The sequence below is a fragment of the Lagopus muta genome, chromosome 1 (genome assembly GCF_023343835.1).
Source record: "Lagopus muta isolate bLagMut1 chromosome 1, bLagMut1 primary, whole genome shotgun sequence".
Lineage (NCBI taxonomy): Eukaryota > Metazoa > Chordata > Aves > Galliformes > Phasianidae > Lagopus > Lagopus muta.
The window spans coordinates 3,640,702-3,664,332 of NC_064433.1; the positions used below are offsets into that span (position 1 = coordinate 3,640,702).

A 23,631-nucleotide genomic window follows, 5' to 3' on the forward strand; every position below is an offset into this window, starting at 1 on the left:
TTTGAAAGGTTTGCCTTAAACGAATGCATGGATTTTGATGACAAGTTTGTGCTACTACTCCCAACATGTTTTCCCAGTAATGCATCCATCAGTGTCCGTGGGGAAGATTTAGGAGTCAGTATAAAAATGGTACAGAAAGAACAGTCACATTCAGTATTGTGTTTCCTGTGGCATACCTCCCAGGATGCACTTTGGGGGCTGATGGTAACAGCTCTGCATTTATCAGAAATCCACCTTACCACCAAGAAAACCAACCAGCGTCAGGCAGTACATTTTGTGATGATTCCTGTGATTTAGTCCTGCAGCTGTCTTAAAAACCAAGCTGTCAAAGCTGAGCTCTAAAGCAGGTATTTTCTGATTGTTCCAGATTCACCTGCATTTTCCTGTATTTTGGTCTTGTTCTCAGTAAGGCTTTATCATGATGTCCTTACTCAAGTCCATTTGAGATTGGACTTGACATGCTCACTCCTTCCATCCCACCTCATTTGGGAGCTGTATAGCACTCTGTGGCCATAATTTTATAATACAGACTTCATTGCAAACAGATATGGAATTGATGAATAAACGAGTGAATATAAAGAGGAGGGGAAAAAAGAGATGCAGTTGGTAAATTCAACATCAGCCTCCTCTTTTATTGCTCCTGTGGGGTCAGCATCCATAACTGAAACTAAACTTCATGTCTTGCAAAACCAAGGCAAGGAGAAAAACGATTATCATGGTAACTCTGAGGTTGAAATGGAGCTCTGGACAGTCCAAAATTCTACTCACAGCAAGTCTGACATCGGTGTTAGATCAAGATGCTCCAAGCCATTTGCATCACCAGACTTCACAGTATCTACAAGTGCTGACATTGTGCAATTCAAACAAGCCCATCATTTTGCCTGCAATAACTCTTCTGTGAGGCTGGGAACCTTCTGATACAGGGTTTATCAATCCCAGATGCTGGTGGTGGCATTTGTTCTTCCTTTGCCTGGATGCAATACTGTATACTCAGCTGGTGAATCCATGTTTTACTACTGTGGTGACCCTGAGATCCAGAGAGGGCAACAAGGTTCAACTCCCAAGGCTAAAGATGCAGAAATATCTGAACAATATCCACAAGTTTATTACCCTCAAGTTGAAGTGTTGGAACAGGCTACCCAGGGAAATGGTAAAGTCACCATCTCTGGAGGTGTTCAAGAAAAAGGCAGCTGTGGCACTGAGGGACATGGTTAATGGGCATGGTAGGGATGGGTTGGACTGGATGATCTTAGTGGCCAATCTAACCTAATGATTCTGTGATTATGAGATTATAAAATCTGCCTCCGGGCAGCCAGTCTGGATTTTAGATGCAACTTCCATAGCACAGTTTTGCTGAGCTGGTTTCCTTTCTGGTGTCAGCAAACACTTCTGCTTTTCAGGAGCATAGATTCTCTTGTTATACCTGTCTGGTGGGCTGGAAGTTAAATGCTATTGTAGCCTGTCCGGACACAGGCTTCTCCCACCCAAAGTTTAATCAGCTGTATTAACTATTCTCTGCCCTTGCAAATATGCCCTACAGGCATATTTGCAATACAGGCATATTTGAGATACAGGTCCTGGCACTCAGTCCTTGCTGTGGATTTTGTGTTCTAAGGAAGCAGCTTCATCTCAGAAGAGGCATCAGAGAACCAGGTGAGGTAAAGTCTGGTCTGGCTGCCTGCAGGTTTATGTATTTTCCTGCTGGGCTCATGTTTGAGGAAAATCTTCATCTACCACTGAGGAATTTACCTGCTGTTCTGGCTCATTTTCTCACCCTGGTCAAGTTAGACCTGCAGACCTGTCAACCTTTGGTGTTCCCATTCCTCTCTCCTTCTTGCAAAGATGGGTGCTGCCCATGTGTAACACTTTCAAGGCTGTGTCAATGCAGAAACCCACAAAACAAAGGAAATGCTGAGTTTGTCTTACCGCAGTTTGTGACTCACCATATCTTGTTGACATACTCTTGGAAATACCCATTTCAAATTTCCCCACTTGCCTATTATGGACACAGGTTTGTATTTATAGTAAACTTGTTCTGTGCATGCATAAAACGAAAATAAACATTGAATTCTGCATCCATGGAGTCGAAACACAGGATTTTCTTATGCATCCTTTTGGTAAAGACCACATCCAGAGAGGTGGTACCTCAAGCAGATATCCTGGACAAAAAGGGAGCATCATCTTGGGATCTGCTCAGCCCTCTGAGGCCATGTATTTGGTTTGAAAGGGGAGTGTTACAAGGCAAGGCTGCATCACAAGGACAAAGTCAGCCATGAGCATTAGCTGGCTCTTGAGTCACTATGTTTGTGGCCTAACAGCAGGCCTAACTCAGCGCAGCAGCATGAGTCACTTGCACAAACAGCTCCTGACTTCACTTCCCAAGCTCCTCAAATCTGCATCCAGCCTACAGCTAGACAATCATGAACACGCCTGCATGCTGGGTGATTTCCGGTGCTAACAACAATTTTGGACTTGAGTAACCTGCAGAGCACTACTCTAAACTCAGCCAACCATGCCAAGAGCTAAGAAAAATAAATCTCTACAGGCTTCTCAAACCACATCAGTTAGATCTAGGAAAATGAAGACTGAACAGCATAGGATCACAAACCATTAAGGTTGGAAAGACCGCTAAGATCATGTAGTCCAACCATCAACCCACCCCACCATGCCCACTAAACACATCCCTCAGAGCCACATCTCCACATTTCTTGAACTCTTCCAGGGATGACAAATCCTCCACCTCCCTGGGCAGCCTGTTCCAGTGCTTGACCACTCTTTCTGAGACTAAATTTTTCCTAATATTCAACCTGAAGTGGCACAACATGCATCCTTCCCTCTTTGCCACACAGATTATTTTCCTGTTTTGTTCTCAAGTCACATCCTTGTTACTGATGACACAGGAAAGATGCTGTTCTCCTAGAGGAAAGTTTGCAACACTCCAGGACTTTCCTGTTTCCTGGTTCCTGTGCAATTCCTGTTGTGTTGGCATGCCAATGTCATAAGAATTAATGAGGAGGGGCTGTTTGCATTGAGGTCTGTCCATAAGGAAGCAACTTTGGCAAAGGGTAACTTTTGTATATTTTATTATACTTTGGCTAGGTAAGTAATAAAAAATAGGTGTCACATATATAAAGATGAGGTTCATCTCATGTAACCTTAGAGGTGTAAATTAGAGCTTGTCATGCTTTTCCTTGTAGCCATCAGAGACAAATAAGCATTTTCACAGTACAATTCCACCTGCCTGGTATGAGCTGGAGATATCCAAGGTCAGACTGGATGGGGCTCTAAGCACTCTGAGCTGTGGGTATCCACATTCACCATTGCAGGGGAGTTGGGCTAGATGACCTTTAAAGGTCCCTTCCAACTCAAAAGATTCTGTGATGCTATGAGCTGTGCTCAGGAAACATGCATTAATCTTTTATTGACTCTACTTGCAATGATGAAGACTAGCTCTTCAGCCAGACAGTTTCTGTCCAGCAATCAACAGAGGTCTGAAAACAAATCTGGGAGTCTGTGCCATTTTGTCAGGGTGAGCTGTTGTGATGGTTATTGCAATTGTTTGCCTCTCTTAGCTTGGCATTGAGGGCCAGTTTGTTGTGAATTAAGTATAATTGAGGAATGTTCCTGGTGAGGATTGAGCTCTATCTAGTTTCTTCATCCACATGTTGTGATGCAGCACTGAGCCTCCCTGAACTCTGTCTGAACTCTGTCTTCCCACTGGTCCTCAGGTTATATTCTGGGCTCAAATTTTAAGCAACAGCCAGTAGTGAACAGATTTTGTGGACATGAAATGTAGTCACAAACTATGTTGTAGTCACAAACCAGGAATTGCAACTGGAAAACATCAACAACTTATGTCAGAGGCAGTCAAAATGAAGGAGTCTTACTCTGACCTCCTACCACAGGTACCTACCTTAAGCGAGCTCATGCTCTGTGTGTGCTGTAACTAAACCATCATGCCCCACAGTGGAATAGCAGGCTGTTTGCTCATTCTCTGTTAAACATAGATCCTATCTTAAAGTTGATAAGTGCACTGAATGAAGTTCTGAAACCAACCTCCTAATTGCATTTTAGCACTTAATGCCCACTGGTTTTATTAGCTTCCCGTAAGTTAAGTGTTACATAGGAATCAATGGATGTGAGCATTGAGCAAGATTTATGAATGATCTGTTTATTTAAAAGTCTGGATTTTGAGTAATGGCAAGAAAGTCACAAAAATGTAAAATGACAGAACACATAATTAAGATCAGAAACAAGATCTCACTTGGCAGCTTCAGCATCTCCAAGGACTTTTTTTCAGATCACTGCTCCCATCTCTTAACAGAAGATGATGCTGGCGCTGTGGCAGGATCTGCCACCCTCATACCACACAGCATTATCACATCCTTTGTGCCTCGAGGCAGAGAGCAATGAGCAATGAGAGCTGACATCTTCAGAGGTGAAGTGAAGATCAGGACCACTGTGGACAGCTGGCTCTTCTTGCTGTGCCACATCCATGGAGCATCCCAAGTCCAGCAGGGACAACCCAAGGCACAACTCCTGAGCAAGGGACTGCTGTTTCTAATTAGTAATGAACTGGAGCTTGATCTGACGTATTTCCACACACAACCAACAATCTAATTTCCATACGGAGTGAGCCAGCCACCAAACTGGAAATCTTGTTGACGCAACTGCTAATTATCCTCGGCATAATTAATAAGCAGTAACACAGTTTGTGTATGGCACAGAGGACAAACCTGGGGCTCCCAGGAGACGGAAGCACAGTTCTCATGGAGAGGTGATTTTGCAGGATTACCAGAGGAACCAAGTGGCTGCAGTGATTGTGGGGTATCATCATTCTCTCATGGGAGGAAATGAGCTGATGGAGCCTCATCTGTCCCCTAGGGGACTCTCAACACTGTATCTGGAAATGTGCCCTCCTCTTGGCTCTTTGAGGTATGTGGTGTCTATTTAGTTATGTATTTATGGCATTTGGGCTGTAGAAAGCCCTGAAGATACAAGATGAGGGAATTTTGGCCATGTATTGCGTTGCTATAATTTTCCAGATGCGTTTGTCAGGATGGGGAAGGGTAGGAGCAAATGATAGCTCTGCCTACCACAGGATCACAGAGATATTAGTTGGACACATTAGCTGGAGGTCTCTAATTCAACTTGTGCTTGAATACTGTCAGCTCTAGGCTGCTTAGCATGGTTTCATCCAGCTGAGCCTTGAGTCACCTCTGCATTTCATCATTAATCACTTCCCATCAACCTGTTCCAGTGCTGTAGTACCTTCCTAGAGGCAATTTTTTCTATCCTGTTGTTCAGCCTGCACCGAGCAGCTGCCCCTTGTAACAGTGTCTGGCTCTACCACAAGGAGTTCGACATCATTAACTTTGCAGCTGCCTTTTCAAGTAGCTATAGGCAGCTGCTGGGCTGCCCATCAGCATCCCCTTCCTCACCTGCTCCCTCTTCCACCTTTCACCTTCAAGGCTGAATCCCTCAGCCTCTCCTGAGAGGTGTGCCCCAGGGCTCTTTGTGGCATGTCTCAGAGCAGCTTCAATCCAGCTGCATGGCAACAGGACTTGGGAGTCCACCTACATGTTAAAATCTGGGCTTTAAAATATAGTGTCTTCCAGAAGGACGACTCAAAGGTTTAATAAACAGACTGTATTAAGTATTTCACAGAATCACAGAATTGTAGGGGTTGGAAGGGACCTCCAGAGATCATCGAGTCCAACCCCCTGCCAAAGCAGGTTCCCTACAGCAGGTCACACAGGTAGGCATCCAGGCAGGTCTTGAGCATCTCCAGAGAAGGAGACTCCACCACCTCCCTGGGCAGCCTGTTCCAGTGCTCCGTCACCTCACTGTAAAGAAGTTCCTTCGCACATTTGTTTATTTAATTAAATATTGTATATTTAATTAAACTCTAGTAAGTAAAAGATCATTTCAGCCTCTTAAAAATACATCTGTATGAAACCACAGCGTGATTTAGTTTCTATAAGGACAAACCTGTTCACGAAACCAGAGCACAGCTTTTCCCTGGATGAGCTCATGCCTTGCTGGAGGTGAGTGACCTGCTGCCCATAAAGGTGAACAAAGCCTGGAGTGGGGAACAGAACAGTCTCCTAGCTGGAAGGGAAGTGAGGGCATTTGCTCCCTGAAGCTTGATAAACTTGACAGCTGTTGAATTTTAATCACCTCAACAGGCTGTAGTGAAGGCTGTGATTAATTATTTTGGGCAGAGTGAAGCCGCTGTGCTGGGAGACTGAATGAGGCAAGCCCTTTGAGGGAGAAACAATATGGAGAGATGGAAGAAAGGAGTTTCCTGAGGCCCAGAAGATGATAGATCCCAGATCAGTCTACTCTTCTCTTGTGCTGTTTCTTATGACCTGGGCCATGCAAGGAGACAGCGGGAGGAAGCAGGGCCCCAAGCCTGCTGACTCCAATGTGTTGTGGTCACTGGCAGGATTTCCCCATCCATTCATTGTTTGCCTTTCTTAATGCAGAACCATGAAATCAACAGGGGGACAGCCTTCCTCACCCTGAGTCATAGAGCTGAGTTTCTTGAACTTCAAGCAAACCAGTTTTTTTCCGTGGGGAATCCCATAGGTCTGACGTAGCTGAGATTGCTTCAGCAATCACTTCTCGTCTGCAAAAGGTATTAAGACATAGCTGTTCTCTGCTAGTTTTCATGTTAGGATAGATCTCTCATATGGAAATATTTTGAAGATTAATATCTTTTACTGTTTTGTGTAATATTATTTTAACGTTTCTACGTGCCATTAAATAGATAGGAGCATTCTTGTTTTCCTTCTACATCAATATTGCAGCATCACTTTTGAAGTCTGTGTTTTACCTCTGCTCCCAGGCAAAGAGCCTGCTTCTTTCTTGTTTCCATCTCTTTATCCAGCAGCACCCAACTGGTGAGCATCTGTAGCTTGGGAATTTGGTGACTGCTTGCTTAGCTGTCCCCTGCAGAACCCGTGCTGCTGCTCAGGAATCAGAAAATGAAAACAACTGATCGATTTTTGGTCTCCAAAGCTGAAAAAAACTGAAAGAGTGAAAGTAACCACAGGCAAATCTACCAGCTCTCTGCTAATGAGTATGTAGCAAAGTGATTGGTGACTGAGATGAGACCCCACTGCCACTGAGCTGTACCTGCTGTGCATGCACACAGACCATGGCACACAGTCTGGCTGAGTTTGTACACCTAAAGTTACTTCAAGTAATCCAAGTCTGGGTAGCCCAATGTGCCCAAAAAGCCCAAGGTTTTCCTGCTAAACTGTAATACATTAAAAGTACTGCTTGATCCTTACAGGGACATGTTTATCTTCAAAATGCAGGAACAGCCCTAGGAAAATAGGTCAATAGTTTATTAAGTCAGTAGTTTATAAATATGGCACTTGTTCTGGTGCTGAATTAGGCAACCTCATATCTCTTGCATCCTTACCTCTCTGCCCACTTTTCTCCATAAACATGGCACTTCTTCCACGGCCCTGGACAAGAGTTGTGTTATTTGCATGAGCTATGCTCCTTAGTGGAGGTTGCACTACAGAGCTGCTTTGAGAGACTTTTGGGATGCTGTTGAAGAGAAGCCCAACTGTCTCCTCTGGGCACCTCAAACCTTTGAGGACCCTCACCTGAGACCCTCTTCTTTGCTGCTCTTTAAGGAGAACAGTCCAGAACAGCCTGTATCATGTATGTGAACCATGCTTTATAGAATCATAGAATCATTAAGGTTGGAAATGACCACTAAGATCCTCTAGTCCAGTCATCAATCCATCTCCCTTGCATTTTGTTTTCTTGTGCCCATTGGCTTCTGCTGCTGTGATTTATTCCTTCCTTAAGATCTACACTGCAGCTCTGTGGCTCTTCGTTTGCCTCTTTCATGGAGATAGAAAAGTGAAAAAAGACTTTGGTGGCATTTCTTCTTCAGCAGTGGAAATAGTACCCTCCTCTGACTCTGCTGATTCCAAATCCTCTCCTTCCTGCCCTGCAGCCACAAGAGGCATATCTCTCCTCATTTGGGCTGCTACAGCAGCAGTCTAATATCTGCTAGAAAGGGAAAGGAGGTAAATGTCAGGAGGAAATTCTAATGGAGATGACAGGGTTGGACTTGAACACTCCTTCCTGTTTCTTTTCGACTACGATGCGGGATTATTGGAAGTATGTAATCTACAAACATCTGAACTCCCATGTGACTCAGAGAAGACTGGAGGATTCAGTAAGATTCTTCCATCTCTGAGCTCTAGCACTGAAGAAATGAAGGTTTGTCTTGCAGGGCAGACCACATAGGAGCTGGCTTGCAGTAGAGGGATGTTCAACATTACTCACAGCTCCACTCCATCCAGAAAATGCACAGCTCCTTCATTGTGCAGCCTTTGCTTACACTGACTTGAAAGACAGAATGGTGCCAGCAATGAAGCAGGAGAGCACAATTTTTATAAACATCAATAAAATGAAAAAGCATGACCTAACAGTCTTTGGGAGTTGAGCATGGGGTTCATAAGTTGTTCTCAAGGACTCAACAGTCCTTGACTGTTGCCTATATTTTAGGCACAGGACATTTTATTTCTTTATGTATATATTCTGCAGGGTTTTTTTCAGATTAATTAAAACTATGGGCAAGGCCACACTTCCATCCTATGGAAGGGTCCAGTTTCATTCCCACAGATCACTCATTCATGGCTAAGCTGGACTCACTTTCCTTCTCTGACAAGTGTAGATTGCCCACATAAGAATTTTACATTGGTCTGCCCCTAAAGGTGATCTTTATTAGCTTTTGTTGATTCCAACTACGTGGGAAAACTTTTTGTCATGCAAGACTTGCTGCTAATTGCTCTGGCGGGATTTCACCATCAGGATTTTGATAACTTCAGCTATGTTTGCACAGCATTTTTGATATCACACCTGGGTCCTGGTTGTACTCAGTACCTAGCTGATATCTGCTTTGCTTACTTCCTGTTTAGCTGTGGATGTTATAAGTCCTTTTTGAAGAAAAACAAAACCAAACAGAAAAAAAAGAACCAACACAGTTTAGTTCTTTGTTTCTCTGTGTGCGGTGACCTCTTGTGAGCAGCAAAACACTAATAACAGCCTCTCACTTCACCATGTTAAAAGCAGAAGCCCAGTGAGTACTGCTGGGACACCAAGCTCAGCATCTTGCTATTCTTATTCAGAAATGTCCATTAAATGCTGTTCTCAACTTGAGTCCCAGAATCCCTTTGCTCCAATATCTCAAGGCTGCACGCTGCTCTCAATGCCCTACCTGAGGCTGACCAAGTGGACCCAGAGGTTCTTTACAGCCTCAGCCATTCTGTGATCCTGTAAAGATGCACTTCCAGGAGCTTTAACACAGCATTAGACTCCCTGACTTTTGTTTAGTATGTTTCTGGTCCAGGTCTCAAACTCTGACACATCATAGTTACAACAGGTGGTTATTGGTTATCATCATCGTTAACAATTTTTAATGCCATTTTCAACTCACTTGTGATGTGGGAAAACAGCAGCTCTCCTACAGCTTTCCTTCAGGAGACCATAGGAGTGAACTCTTTTCATTCCCTTGGAAATCAGGTGAGAGTGTTCTCTCCAAACCTTTTATCCACTGCTAATGGAAGAAACCCTGTCTCCACCAAGCCTCCTGTATGCACACTGGGATGCTGTTTGGACATGGGCTCATCAGTGGTTTGTAAAGCAGCAGACAGAGAGGTTTGCAACCCTCTGTGTGCTCATTCCCTGGAAGGGGCAATCTGGATACCAATCTGGATTTCATGAGCGTGGGCTTTGGAGTTGATAAGCACCACATAGAAAAAGAAAGTGCCCATAGTTCATGTATTGGTGCAGGCATAGGAGAGGACCTGTCCAGTGAGATACAATTTGAAAATGGTCATCCTATATCTAGAAAATAGAAATAAATAAAATACATATAGAATGTCATTAACGTGCTATAAAACCATTACAGTTATGTGAAGGAAAATGCGTACTCTGACTCCATCAACTGTATTTTGAGAGGCTGTAGAAGAGCAGCCCATGAACATCTGTGTGTACTCAGAGACAGGATGTACTGCCTAATGCCACCGAGGCTGTCTGCTGGGAATAGAAACTCCGTGCACCCCATGGGAAATGAGGAAGTAGAAAGAGAAATCAGCAGGCTCAGCTATCTAATGCCGATCTGTTTCTGACACGTGGTGCTCTCTAGTAAACCTGGGAGAAATTCTGAGGAAACAGCAAATAGCAATTGTTGCCCCCTGTTTCTAGGAAGATGTGAGCAAATATCCCCAGGATAACAACAACATAAGTCTCTCTTCTTTGTGTAATTTTTTGTTTGTTATTAAAAGGTGCAGATTTATATTGGTGCAGGTGTGTATTGCAGCAGGGCTGTGAACATATGTCCATTTCTCAAGGGGGAAAAAGGAACTGACAGTTCAGCTGCTGCTTCTGAGACACAGCTTCAAGGTAAGTCCTTGCTCCTTTCTCCATTGACTCCCATATTTGATGGGTTAATGGTTGGACTAGATGATCTTAGTGGTCTTTCCAACCTTAATGATTCTATGATTTCAAAGCATTTCCTTGATCTTTGGAATAAATACAGGAGGCAAAAGGTATGCTGCAATTACTGAGATCTAACCATCCCCGTAGGAGAAAACTAGATTTTATGTGTGCACATACTTTTCAGAGCTTTAGCATTTTGTATTACAGGGTAAGGGGAGAAGGAATGACTTGGAAAAGAAGTGTAAGCATACAGAAGTAAAAATCTGGAGAACGTGGGAGAGGTACTTAGAGGCAGCAGAGACTGGAGGAAGCTGGGAACTTGTCACCAAAATGTTGGACCTGATCTGAGATACTTTGGGGAAACTGCTTGCGAGAAGAAGCCTTGGGCACTGATAAATGACTAAAGGTGAACTGAGATGTTGAACTGTAGGAAAACATGTTCCATTTGCCTTTTTAATTATTCAACGTGATGATGACCACCATCATATTATCATCATCACTGTATCATTTATTATTGTTATTAATTTGTTCCCAAACAGGGGGTTGTCACCTGCTTCTTATGAATTGTCACAAGCTCCAAGGGTATTTTGTGCTCTGGAATAAAAACAGCACAAACTGGGTTGAACAAGGTGCATCCCTTCAGCCAAGCCACTCATATCCATTGAGACTGCAGCATAACATTAGCATTATCTCAGTGATGTGGACCAGGGTTGTATGAGATGCACTGAAGGTTTTGGGTGGCTGAAGCAGACAGGTACTCCTTGATGCCTTCTCTGGCAAATCATTGATCTTTGCATCACTGCCGGCCAATCACAGTCTGTACCAAGCAGCTGGGAGTAGACTTGGAGTTTGTACCCTATTTTGTATGCAACTTCAGGATAAGGTATATTCAAGATACTATTTTGCCCCATGAATAGAATTTGGCTTACAGCCATAGCAGAGACTCGGTTCAAGGTTAATCAGAAATGCCATAAAACACCTTGCATAATGAACCTGTGAGTTTCAGCTGGCAAATCACCTGGAAAATTCACACCAAACTCTTGAATAAAGGAGGGAGCTTTCTCTACCCATGACCTTGCAAAGCACCTCTGGAAAAACCCATTTTCAACACACATCCTGGCTCCACCCCTTGACGATCCAGCTTGAACTCCTGGTTGAGAAATCCAATAAAAACGTATTATGGCCAACTTTCCCTGCCTGGAGACTATATATAAATCACCCACAGTCACAACTTCAGATTGTAGCAGGGGCATTTGAAAATCCTCTACAGTTTTGGGGCTGCAAGCAGCACCACGTGAATAAACCTATTTGTGTGCTTCTCTTTCACACGGTAGGTTGGTTTTTGCATATCTGAAATGAAATTATGTGTATGTAGTAAGTTTGTGGAGGGGGTGGTGCAAAAAAAGGAACTTTTCTGCTTGAGGAGGTTCAGCCCTCCAGGGCATGACAGAACCACCTCTTGTGGTTTTCTCTCCTCAGTTTTCAGCTTGCTTCTCATCCTGTTCCTGATCCAACACTAAAAAGATAAAGGGCCTGATAAAGGGCCTGTGGGGTAACTGCCCACAGCAGTGGGAGTGGAACTGGATGATTTTTAAGGACCCTTCCAACCCAAGCTATTCTGTGATTCTCTGATTCTATGGTTTTATGTCTTGTGTCATATAAAGGATATCTCTGTCTCAGTATTCCAAATGCAATGGGAATCAATACATGAGGGTCAGAGAAAAGAATACAAAAGAGCAGTGTGCAAGGAGATTTTCCAAGCCAAGAGCAGTCCTCAGCTCAGACACCTCCCCAGACAAATGTGGGGTTTGTGTTTTAGAGGCCATAATGCCTTCCTCTCCTGTGAATCCCTCCAGCTGCTTTTCCTACCAGCCTGATTTCATATGCTAATTATTTGAAAATCACTCATTTGAACATCTAGCAATGAAAATGGAAATATCACTGCTATCCCAAAGCCTGCAGTGCAGCTGAAAGAAGATAAAGCATCCTGCACCACAATGAAATTAGGAACAGTTTTCTCCAACAGAAAGATCTTGCTGACTGCTGACAATCATGTCAACACCTGAGAAGGATGAAATACAATCTATTTCTGGACCAGAAATAGAAAATCTCGTGTCCGCTCTTTTCACTGTACAGGAATAAGAACATGCACAGCTGAAAACATGGATCTGAAATTCTGAAACATTTAGAAACATGTAGAAATTCTGTACAATCATAGGAAGAGCTGTAGCATTATATATCAGTATATATCAGCACATCAATATTTTTCTCCAGAAGAGTGGTTGGGCTTTGGCACAGTCTGCCCAGGGAGGTGGTGGAGTCAGCGTGCCTGGAGGTGCTCAAGAAATGTGGAGATGTGGTACTTAGGGCCGTGGTTGAGTGGGCAGTACTGGTGGTAGGTGATTGGTAAGACTAGATGATCTTAGAGGTCTTTTCCACTCTTAATGATTATATGATTCCATGACTATCTGTACTGCTATAGCAGCTAAATAGAGGAATCATGCCTTGTGCTTGCTGCTGCCATCTGCTCAATCCCTTCTCCTCGTCCATGTGTCTCTGTAAGTTTGTGATTTTGGGTTGGACACCCTGAAAATGCAAGAAGAGCACACATTGCCCAGTGACAGCTGTCTGAGTGCCAGAACTCCAAGGTGGACCATTTGGGATCATGTGTCTGATTTAAATTCTGCTGTGAGCACAGATAAGTTAGAGAAAAGTGCATTTCTGTGTGATCTTCAATGAGGCAAGGAACATGTGGTGAGCTTAGCACCACTGCGATTTTCCCTCTAAATCCCTCACAAGACTAATGCTGAACTCAGCATCCAAGCTGTTGGAACAGAATGTGAATCCAGCTGAGGGCAGTTGGAGCACTGAGGGCCATGGTTAGTGGGCATAGTGGGGATGGGTTGATGGTTGGACTGGATGAGCTTAGTGGTCATTTCCAACCTTAATGATTCTGTGATTTTATGATTCCAAAACCCATTTTAGAGTTCAGCCTTATTCTGCTGTTGTTTTTTCAGTATCCAATAAGAGATGAATTGTTCTTCCTTGACCTTTCAAAGTCTCCTTCTCTATCAGCCGTGAACAAAAATGAGTCTAGATTTGATGAGCTTTCTCTGAGTTTGTTGTCTGTCTGCATTTTCTCTCCAGGTAAGCAAGAGCTCATCCCTCAAAGTCCTCCCTGCGATGCTGCTGCTGCTGCTGCTGCAGATCTCACTGAGCTGCCTCTGGCTGGGACGTGGTGAGGTGGTGACATTCTTTGAAAGTTCATGCCCTCAGTTTTTCTTCCGGGAAACCCCCCCAAATGAAGCCCTGGAACCAGAGAGCCCAGCCTGGATCTGTCAGCGTTACAAGAATCAGTATTATTTTGCCACCTTGTATGACAGGAGCAGGCGTATTCCCGTGTATTCTGCTTACCTGTACCAACCTGGATCTGGCACAAGACCCAAAACCTGGCTGGTGGAACCCCAGGTGAGCGTTCTCCTCATCTCCTCTGGGACTTCTGTGGGCTCCGTGGCTCTTCTCTTCATCCTCTTCCCATTCTATCCACCTGTAAGGACTCCCTAAGTGACCTAAGCTTGAAAGGGAATGCCTGTGCTCTTGTTTTCCCCAAGCCTGTAAAACAATAGAGTGTTGACAGATTAAACTAAAAGAGGCATGAAAAACATACAGAGAGCTGTTTGTGGAAGTGGGTCTGAATGGAGCAATGAGCAGGACTGGTGACAGTGTGATGAGATGTAGGTGGTGATGAAGGTTGGATGTGATTAACAGGGGCAGCAGGAACTGAGGAGAGCCTTGGGCAGGTGTGGGATGTGGAGATGAAAGGAAAGGGAACCAGATGTGTCACACTTGTGTCTCTCCAAAGTCACCTCTCAGACCTGGGAGAATTGAAAATTTATCCATAGCTCATGTATCCATCCACATTCCTGCTGCAGACTGGGTCTCGAAGGTCACAAGCCAAATGAAGTGGTGTCATATTTTGAGCTTTGTTTTATTTTAATCTCTTGTCAAGGAGGGACAGCTTTATGATTTCTCTGTGATAAGCATGTTTTCATTGCATTGAAATGGCAGAAAATGAGTGCTCGGCACTCAAAGACTTTTGCTCCAGAAAACCTGCTCCACTACTCCCATCCCCAGTGCTAACACCTTTTCTTCTTTACCTGTCAAGCTGATGGGCCTGAGTTATCCCAAAACAATGGAAAGAGAATGGACACTCACAAAATATTACAACGTCACTTCAGAGCAGATTGGCAAGAGCCAAGCTATCCTCCAGGATTACAAGAACCTGACGGGTTTGAACCGTGGCCATTTGAACCCCAGTGGACATCACTCTGACTCCAGCAGCAGGACGGCAACCTTCAGCCTCACCAACATCGTGGCCCAGGATGAGAAACTCAACGGTGGTGCCTGGAACAACTATGAGCAGCAAACCATGATGAGGAGGACGGTGGGGTGTAACACAACCTACGTCGTGGTGGGTGCTGTGCCTGGGAACAACTATATTGCCAAGGGCAGAGTGAATAAGCCCAGCCACATCTGGTCGAGCGCTTGCTGTGAGGTGGACGAAAGCCACAGGGAGGCTTGGGGGGTCATTGCTGAGAATGACAAGAATGAGGTACAGCTCCTCACGCTGGGGGAGCTGGAGGAGGTGTTGACCCACCTTTATGGGAGGGATCAGGTTTATCTGTTTGATAGTGACTGTCCTAGGGAATAAGCCCTGTTTCACATCATAGGTATCCTATCATACCCACCAGCATTTGTCCTACTTTCTTCTCTAGGGGTTTTCCAGTTGCACTCAGAGCCTCTTCTTTGAAAATAAAAGGAAGAGGCCAGTAGAGCCTCTGGCTCATTTGCTTTCCTACTCTGCTGCCCACCCTTGCAATGATGGTTCTGGGATGAGTCCCTGAAAGCTCTGGAGGGACAGTCTGGATACCAGTCTGTGGGTAAGGAATCAGTTTGTCCTTAAGACTAGAGACATACTGCTTTTTGTTCCTCCCTGTTTCTCCATGCCCACATACAGACTGTGGTTCCTTACCCTCTTTCATTCAACATTGCTGTTAACATGCTGTTGATTTACCCATTGCCTCCTCAGGAAAGTTCCCAGGCAAGGTTGGCTCAGATAATCCATGGATTATCCAGATTCCTCCTTGGAGATACTCAAAATCCATCTGGACCTTGTAATGGACAACCTGCTCTGGCTGACTTGCCTGACACAGCCAATGGCAAAGGCAAAGAGCAGACAGAGAGAGGAAAGTGGAAAGGAGGAAGGCTAGTAAGCATGGGAAGAACATCGCAGCTCTGTTGAGCTCTGTAAATAAGTAAAATAAGGAAGGAGATAACCTGCATCTAATCTCTAAACTCCCTAACCCTGAGTTTACATGAAGGCCATGCTTATGTAAATTTACTAGAACATTTTTGTTTGCTTGGTTTTGGATCATGTACCTTGAGAGCAAGAGCAGAGGTATCAAGCAGCTGGGCTTAGGGATCAGATATACAGCAGACTTTGACCAACTAAAGATAAATTTCTGTAATGCAGTGGGATAACTTCATTCTCTGCCCTACTTTTGAACCTTTTCTGCAGATTTATATATGATTGATTTTTTTTTTCCGTTGTAAAATGTATTCAGTGGGTATAAAAGTTCAATATATGCTGTATAATTTTGTTCCTGAGTTGTTTATGATATAAATTATTTGCTCCAGTGTTAAATCCTAGAATTGCTTTCCACTGAAATTTCCACTTCTAGTAATGCCTTAGTTTGTAAGGCTTCTTTGCCAGAGGTAGGCTGTCCAAACCCAATCTGAAAATACCATAACACCTATCATCACACTATCACTACTTCACAGAAACACAGAATCACAGAATGGCCAGGGTTGGGAGGGACCTCAAGGATCAGGAATCTCCAACCTCCCTGCCTCACACAGGGCCACCAACCCCCACGTTTAATACCAGACCAGGCTGCCCAGGGCCCCATCCAGTCTGGCCTTGAACACCTCCAGGGATGGACGGGGCATCCACCACCTCTCTGGGCAGCCTGTTCCAGCACCTCTCCACTCTCTTCCCCCTGACATTCAACCTAAATCTTCCCTCCCTCAACTTCAAACCATTTCCCCTTGTCCTGCACTTATCTACCCTTTCCAAGAGATGGTTCCCCTCCTGTTTGTAGGCTCCCTTTAGGTACAATGAGGTCACCCTGCAGCCTTCTTTTCTCCGGGCTGAACAAGCCCCGCTCCCTCAGCCTGTCTTTGTAGGGGAGGTGCTCCAGTCCCCTGATGGTCTTCGTGGCTCTGCTCTGGCCCTCTCCACCACCTGTCCTTCCTGTACTGGGGGCTCCAGACCTGGACGCAGTACTCCAGATGGGGCCTCACAAGAGCAGAGTAGAGGGGGACAGTCACCTCCCTGTCCCTGCTGGCCACCCCTCTGCTGATGGAGCCCAGGATACCATTTGCTTTCCAACTGCAAGAGCACACTGCTGGCTCATGTTCAGTTTTTCATCCATCAGGACCCCCAGGTCCTTCTCTGCAGGGCTGCTCTCAGGGACTGCTCCTTCCAGTCTGTGTAGATACCTGGGATTCCTCTGGCCCAAGTGCAAAGCCTTGCACTTTGCTATGTTAAACCTCATTAGGTTCACCCGAGCCCACTATTCAACCTTTTGAGGTCCTTCTGAACGGCATCCTTCCCTTCCACCGTGTCAACTGCTCCACTCAGCTTGGTTACTTCTTCTATAAACTGTCCTCTACCAAGATGATCATGGTGCAAACTGCACATACAATCTGTCTCACTTACTAAGATAGCAGCTTGACCCTGAATTTCTCAGCTCCTGAGCAGCTCAGCTCCAGTGCTATTGGACTGTTGTGACTCCAGAGCTGACCCTGTGTCCGTAGTCTTCTGGCATCTCTGCCACATGCTCCATTGCTCACTGCAGAAATGTTCCATTAGCTGTGTCACCTTCCCTTTCACATGGTTCATTAACCTGCCAGATCTCATCACTCACCCAGGACACACTTCTTTGAAGGCTGCATAGAAGCAATGGGGGCAGGACCTCGAGGCTATCTCCAGTGGTACCTGGGCACCTGAGCACATGCGGCCAGGTCCCACCCAAGTGGCATCATGGACATCTGCTCCTGTCATCTCCAGAGCCATTCTGGGAGCAAAAATAGCACCAGTATTTGCTCAGTAAGGTAGGAGAACATTTCTAGGGAACAAAATTAGGGGCACCACTCATATCCCCCTTTCTTTGTAGATCCATATGGACTCAGGTCTCCTGCCCTAACATTTCAAACTGTCAGGAGTTGTTTCAGGTTCCTGAATACATGGAGCACTGGACTGGGACTGAGACTGCTTTATGAAGTTTCCAATCCATGAAATGAAAACAGAATTATTTTCATTTTACTGTGCACTGTGTCCTAGAGCTGAAACAGATAGTACAACAACTTTCAGTTTTACTGTTTTCCTCATCTGCCGCACTAGGACAGATATTTTTTTAAGGACTGGGGGAGTTTCAACAGTACAAAAACAATATAAAAAAAAAAGAGAGAGAAACCTTTGGTTTTGAGCAAAGAGAGCTGGAAAACAGGACTACCCGTGCACAGGAAATTTTGTCATTTCAAAATGTGGTTTCAATCTGAATCACAACAAAACCCCAGAAGTTTCCAAATTCCCCTTTAAATGGAAATTCTGAAAGTTTGAGCCTGGAAATGCTGAAGCAGGGTGTTTCTGATACCTCCTCCTGCCCTAGACATGCTAAAAGAAAGTGACATTCTCATCAGCTTGTGGCAGCACCGCGACCTGCTTCCCTGAGGATGTGGAAGGCTTTCTGGGGACATCTACAGTGACATTATTCAGGAGCATCTCCAAGGGTCACCAAGCTCTGAGCATTATTCTGGCAGCACTCATCCCAGATGGACTTTTTTGGGCACTGCACAGCTGGTTTGCAACTCAAGTATGCAGCCAAGCGATTGAAGGAGTGGTGTCAGGAAGGTGAGGGAAGATGTAGGCTGTTGGCGAGATAGAAGACTCAATTTCAGGTCTTGCAAATGGGTGAAACCATTTATGCAGAAATGCTCGTAGAGCTCTGTGTAGTGGTACCACTCTGCCCTGCAGCCAAAGACTTCATCCTTCTCCCATATGGACCTATCCATAGTTGAGGCAAAATCATTGGAGCTTCTCCAGAATAATATTTAGCATGGATAAAAATGCTGCAGCTTTAAAAGTAAAATCTATCTGGGAAATATCTTCCCTGAATTTCTTCTACATAAAAACCAATGGAGAAAATAGGGAATTAGTGACCTGGAAATGACTGATGGAGCTGGTGTTGCTGGAGTCCTGAGTTCTTTGCTCATATGCTTTCATAGTCCCTAGACAAGCATATATTGGCCCTGACAAACATTTATTCCTATAGAAGTAAAAATGAATGTAAAAAGAGTGGGTAACTGAAATGTTAAGAGTGTGACTGAGAGGCGGACCTGTACTATTCACTGCCTTCCTGCACTCAGATTACATCTTTTAAATTGTCTGAGATATGGACCATTTTTGGCTGCTAATGGTACCTGTGCATGACGTCCCCACCTCTTGTGTTTTCATTTCTCATTGCAGCCAAAAGAATCGTGCTTGAATTTGAACTTGAGAAATTATTTTGTCTTTGGGTGGTAGCAGATGCTTTCAGCAGTGCCTTTAGAGAGGTGAATGACATATTCTGAAAGTCTCAGTTACTTCTGGGTCTGGGTCTCAGCTCACTGCTTGGGCATCTTTAAGTAGGCATCCACATGTGGGGGTAATTCTGCAGGATGGGCTGAGTTGTGCTGCTTGGCTTCCAGCTGTCAGTGCAGAACCTCTGATAGATCCTGTGCTGTGGCATCTATCCCTGTGTGGATGCCTCTGACAACACTGAGTGTATCAGACCCTGGCATATTTTTCTGTTTAGGGAATCAGATCACACTGTAGGTGTTTCCATTGAGCTCCTGTCTGAGCACCCCATATTGTCGATGAGGATCTTTTTGATGCTGTCTGGAAAACCATTCAGCCTGGTTGGACTTCTGCATTTAATAGCTGAATCTCTCTGGACTCCCCTTTTCTCCACTGTGATGGGACAAACTCAGACTGAGACATAGAATCATGGAATCATTATGGTTGGAAAAGACCTCTAAGATCATCTAGTAAAATCATAATCTACATGAAGGCACATGCAATGGCAGTGTGCAAGATTACTTTTTGCTACAGACTTCAGGAAAACCAAGTTTTCCGACACCTGAGTATATATACGAAACAGAAGTATATGTTTTTTCACTCCTGTGTGAGGGTTGGGGAGCTTCACTGCCTCTAGGCTGTACAAATCTACTCACTGTTCACCTTATCTGTGTTGTCAGAGATCCTCCTGTGTAGAACTTTTTAGTTTCCTGCTGCATTTTAAAGGTTAGGTGTAGCAGTCCACCCATGATGTGAGCTTTAGACAGACCTCTAGAATAAACCTTTATATCATGTTCCCGATTTCTTCATACTTCTCATTCAAAGTAATACAGACAGACAAGACAAAACAAGAGAGCAACCATGGCCAAATAACCAGGAGATCTTGATGCTGCAGCCTCTGGCAAAGTTAGCAATATCCTTCCTTCCCTTCCTTTATCACACTACATTATTCCTCCTCCTCATTATGTGCTCCACAGCTGCCAGCAGAGTAATGGAAAACAAATCTTGGATTTTTCAAAGTTCAGCTCACACGGAATTACAAAATCAGAGAATCGTGGTGGTTGGTAGACATAACAAGAAGGACTAGCTGCATTCAAACACCCAGAATAATTTATTGTTACAGTTTGTTGATCATTCCATGCTGAGAAAATCAAGTTTACCAAATAAAAGTATCAAACACCACACCTCATGTGAAATAAATGGAGAAAGCATTGGAGAAAGGCTATGGAGAAAGCAAGACAGTGATGGTTTGGCCACAGCCTCCTTCAATGGTGGATTTTGCTTCCAGGCTGCACCCTATTGATTTCCTCTGTGTGTCGCACTGAAGGATCGAGCCTCCAATACAAACATTTCCCCACAGGGCCAACAAGCTCCACCAGGAGGTGAAGGACAGCTTGTCTGAGACTTATGGCTTTCTGATGAAGTACATATGCAGCTCCCATGCTGGACATCACCTGAGTTCTGACCCTTTGTAGACATTAATAGCTAAGATAATTGAATTCTGTAATATTTCTCCAGTATGTATGGCTTACAGGTACCATGCCAGCAATATATCTCCCTTGATTGCCAAGAAACAAAGACAAAATATGGAGAGAGAGCCCATGAAGCAACCTGGCTAGAGAAAGTAGAATAAGTCATCAGAGCAATGGGTGACATGACTCATTTTCTGTGTAACTGGCTAAAAATGTACGTGCTAGAAGCAGGTAAAATATTAGCTTTCTGCAGTAAACTGCCATGAGTGGGACAAGTCATGCCCACCTAATTGCAGTGCTTAACATAGTTATGTTAACAGTAACTAATGTGCATTAAACAAAGGAAACAGGAGAGCTCAGTATCATTGCTTGCACACTTCAGAGCAGCTGGCAGGTTTGAAAAGATATTATCTGTTGCATAAATACAGATTGCTGTTTGCTCCCATACAATATAGCAGTGTGTAATAGACTGTCATGTATTTATAAAGATACATATTACAAATCAGTCCTGTTCCAACAGGAATAAAGCTATGGAAAGTATAAATGTCAAAGCTATGGAGTGAGAAAAACTCAACAGGAATACAACTCATAGAAGTAATGACATGCACTCTATTACAAAATAGAAAACCAAACTAACATGTCATGCCCACCGAATTAGAAGGGATTAATCCTGTTTGGTTCTTGACATAACATGTAAGCATCTACAGGTAATCTGGTCAATTTGGGCATCATTTAGAGTCAGTGAAGAGAAACAAGTGCCTTTAAACACTGAGGGATTTGGTCTACATATGGGCACACATGTGTATATCTATATGTACAACTACGTACATATAGATGTACAGTTACATATACATATGTGTATATATGTGCAGTATATGTGTATGTAGATACATATGACATAAATAAATAACTATAGGCATACATATACATATAGGCAATAGGGTGAGATAAATATGTTCCTCTAAGGAACTTGTTCCTTCCCATTGTTTGTCTCATATTTGTTTGTATTTTCTCAGTTGAACTCTATCATACCAGGCAGAATGAAGAAGAAGCAGAGGTCTATTCAAACCTCATAAATTCCCAATAAAGTAGGTATATATCAAATACTGCACATGCTGAAGTCATGCTTTAATCTGTCCTCAGATGCCTTTGCACTAGGCTTTTTGATGCTCTGCAAGTATAAAAGGAACTGCCAAATTAATCTTGTGCCTCCTCTGCTCTGGAGCAATACTGGAATGGAATGGGATGGAATGGAATGAGACGGGATGGAACGGAATGGAATAGAATAGCATAGCATGACATAGCATAGCATAGCACAGCATGGCCTGGGTGAAATCAGGCTTCCAGCATCTCTTTGTAGAAAAAGTGGTGTGTGATCTGTAGGGACAGTACTACCATCTAATGTGCTTGGGTGATCAGTCCATTTGTCCACCTGGTCACTTACATGAGGTTGTAATGTCAGAGTACTATAATTGCTGTACTGTAGAAGTGTTTCTGGGAGGCAGCTTCAGGCAGGACTCTTCCCTCATCTCAGTGATGGAGTGCATTCCCTCCATCTGTCCTCTGCAGATGAAAAGTCACCCTGCTGTCCTAAGAATTAGGCTGTGATATTTTGTGCCACCTTCTCACATTGGATGTTGAGTGTCCAGGCCTCCTGCTTATTTGGTCCTGCTGGTCTTGGAGTCACCAGTGCAAACTGGTTGTTCTGTAGCATGGCGTTGGTTTCACTAGCTTAAATCTCAGTGCCACAGTTCCCTGGAAAGTCATCACCATGGGTAGGAAAAACTTTACTACAGGGAAGAGTCGAGTTTTCTATGGTTTCGTCTGTGCTTACTGGGAGAGGTGACAGAATTATAGAATCTTAGAGTCATAGAATCATGGAATCATTCGGGTTGGAAGGAACTCTTAAAGGTCATCTGGTCCAACTGCCCTGCAGCAAACGGACACCTATAGCTACATTGGGTCACTCAGATCCCCATCCAGACTGACCTTGAATGTCTCTAGAGATGGGAGATCTCTGGGCAGGCTGAGCAATCAGTCTGTAATTTCTGCAAAAGACACCACTTAGGACCTCAGTTACTGCTTCATCTGGTATTGGTTATTTCAGCCCTCTGTCCCACCACAGAGTCAGGGAGATACTGATTATTCTTGAAAATTTTTCACCTATCATATTCTCAGAAGCCCCGTAACAGTCCAAGCACAGATTGCACCACAGTAGACCATCTTCAATAAAACAAGTTTCAAAGCATTTTCTACACTACCTATGGCTTTATCCTATCACATACTGACTGAAAGCACTGCTAAACACATTGCTGGTGGCTTCGCAAAGTTATTTTCTATGTCTTGGGTGGGGGTAGTGAGATCTAGACGATCTTTGAGGTCCCTTCCAACCCAAGCCATTCTATCACTCTGTGACTCTATTCTATAATTCCTCCCGCCTTGTAGAGAAAAATTCCCATTCAGCAGAGAGGCAGAGCCCACTGGTAATTAGTAAAAAACATAAGGAGAAACTGGAATGAGCATTTGCAGAGAAAGAGTAGAAAAGGAGAACTTCCAAGTGTGAAACAGGGACACTTTGGATTACGTTGGCGGAGGAGGCTCTGAACAGGAACAAGTTACATCTCAGTGTAGCAATAGAAGCAGGGAGGAGGCCAGACTAAAATAAGCCTGCAGTACAAAGTTGTCGTGGCACGTCTGAGAAATCAGGGGGACGAAGGACAAAGAATTACTTGGTGGTGATGGCAGATGCTCCATCAGACTTCCCACAGATCAGCCAGATAGAAAAAGACTGATTGCGCAATCTATCTGAAACCAACATATTTGCATAATTAACCTTAATTTCCTCGCAGGATTCATTTTCCACCCGTTATTTGAACTGTCACTCTCAGTTCCACAGTGGCTGAGACAAAGTGGTTTTATGCACACTTCTTGATTTCAGAAGCTCTGATTCCTCCTTTTCTTTTGCCAGTATTTAACAGCTGAACCAGACAACCCAAAATCCGGGGT

The 23,631-nt window shown here is 44.1% G+C and overlaps 2 protein-coding genes across 4 annotated transcripts in view; one reads left to right on the forward strand and one right to left on the reverse strand.

The window, feature by feature from the left end:
* Positions 1-23,631, reverse strand: part of MKLN1 (muskelin 1) — a 679,793-nt gene that overhangs the window by 323,090 nt on the left and 333,072 nt on the right. The window lies entirely within an intron of this gene.
* Positions 2,678-23,630, forward strand: LOC125688164 (endonuclease domain-containing 1 protein-like). Of its 2 annotated transcripts, none has more exons than XM_048933829.1 (3): positions 2,678-10,437; positions 13,621-13,941; positions 14,639-16,474. In XM_048933829.1, the coding sequence occupies exons 2-3, from the start codon at positions 13,657-13,659 to the stop codon at positions 15,182-15,184; spliced, it is 831 nt and encodes a 276-aa protein (XP_048789786.1). In that variant the 5' UTR covers positions 2,678-10,437; positions 13,621-13,656; the 3' UTR covers positions 15,185-16,474. The 2 variants fall into 2 exon arrangements, with proteins under 2 accessions (XP_048789786.1, XP_048789785.1); XM_048933828.1 differs by lacking the exon at positions 2,678-10,437 and adding an exon at positions 10,477-11,803 and having other exon boundaries at positions 14,639-23,630.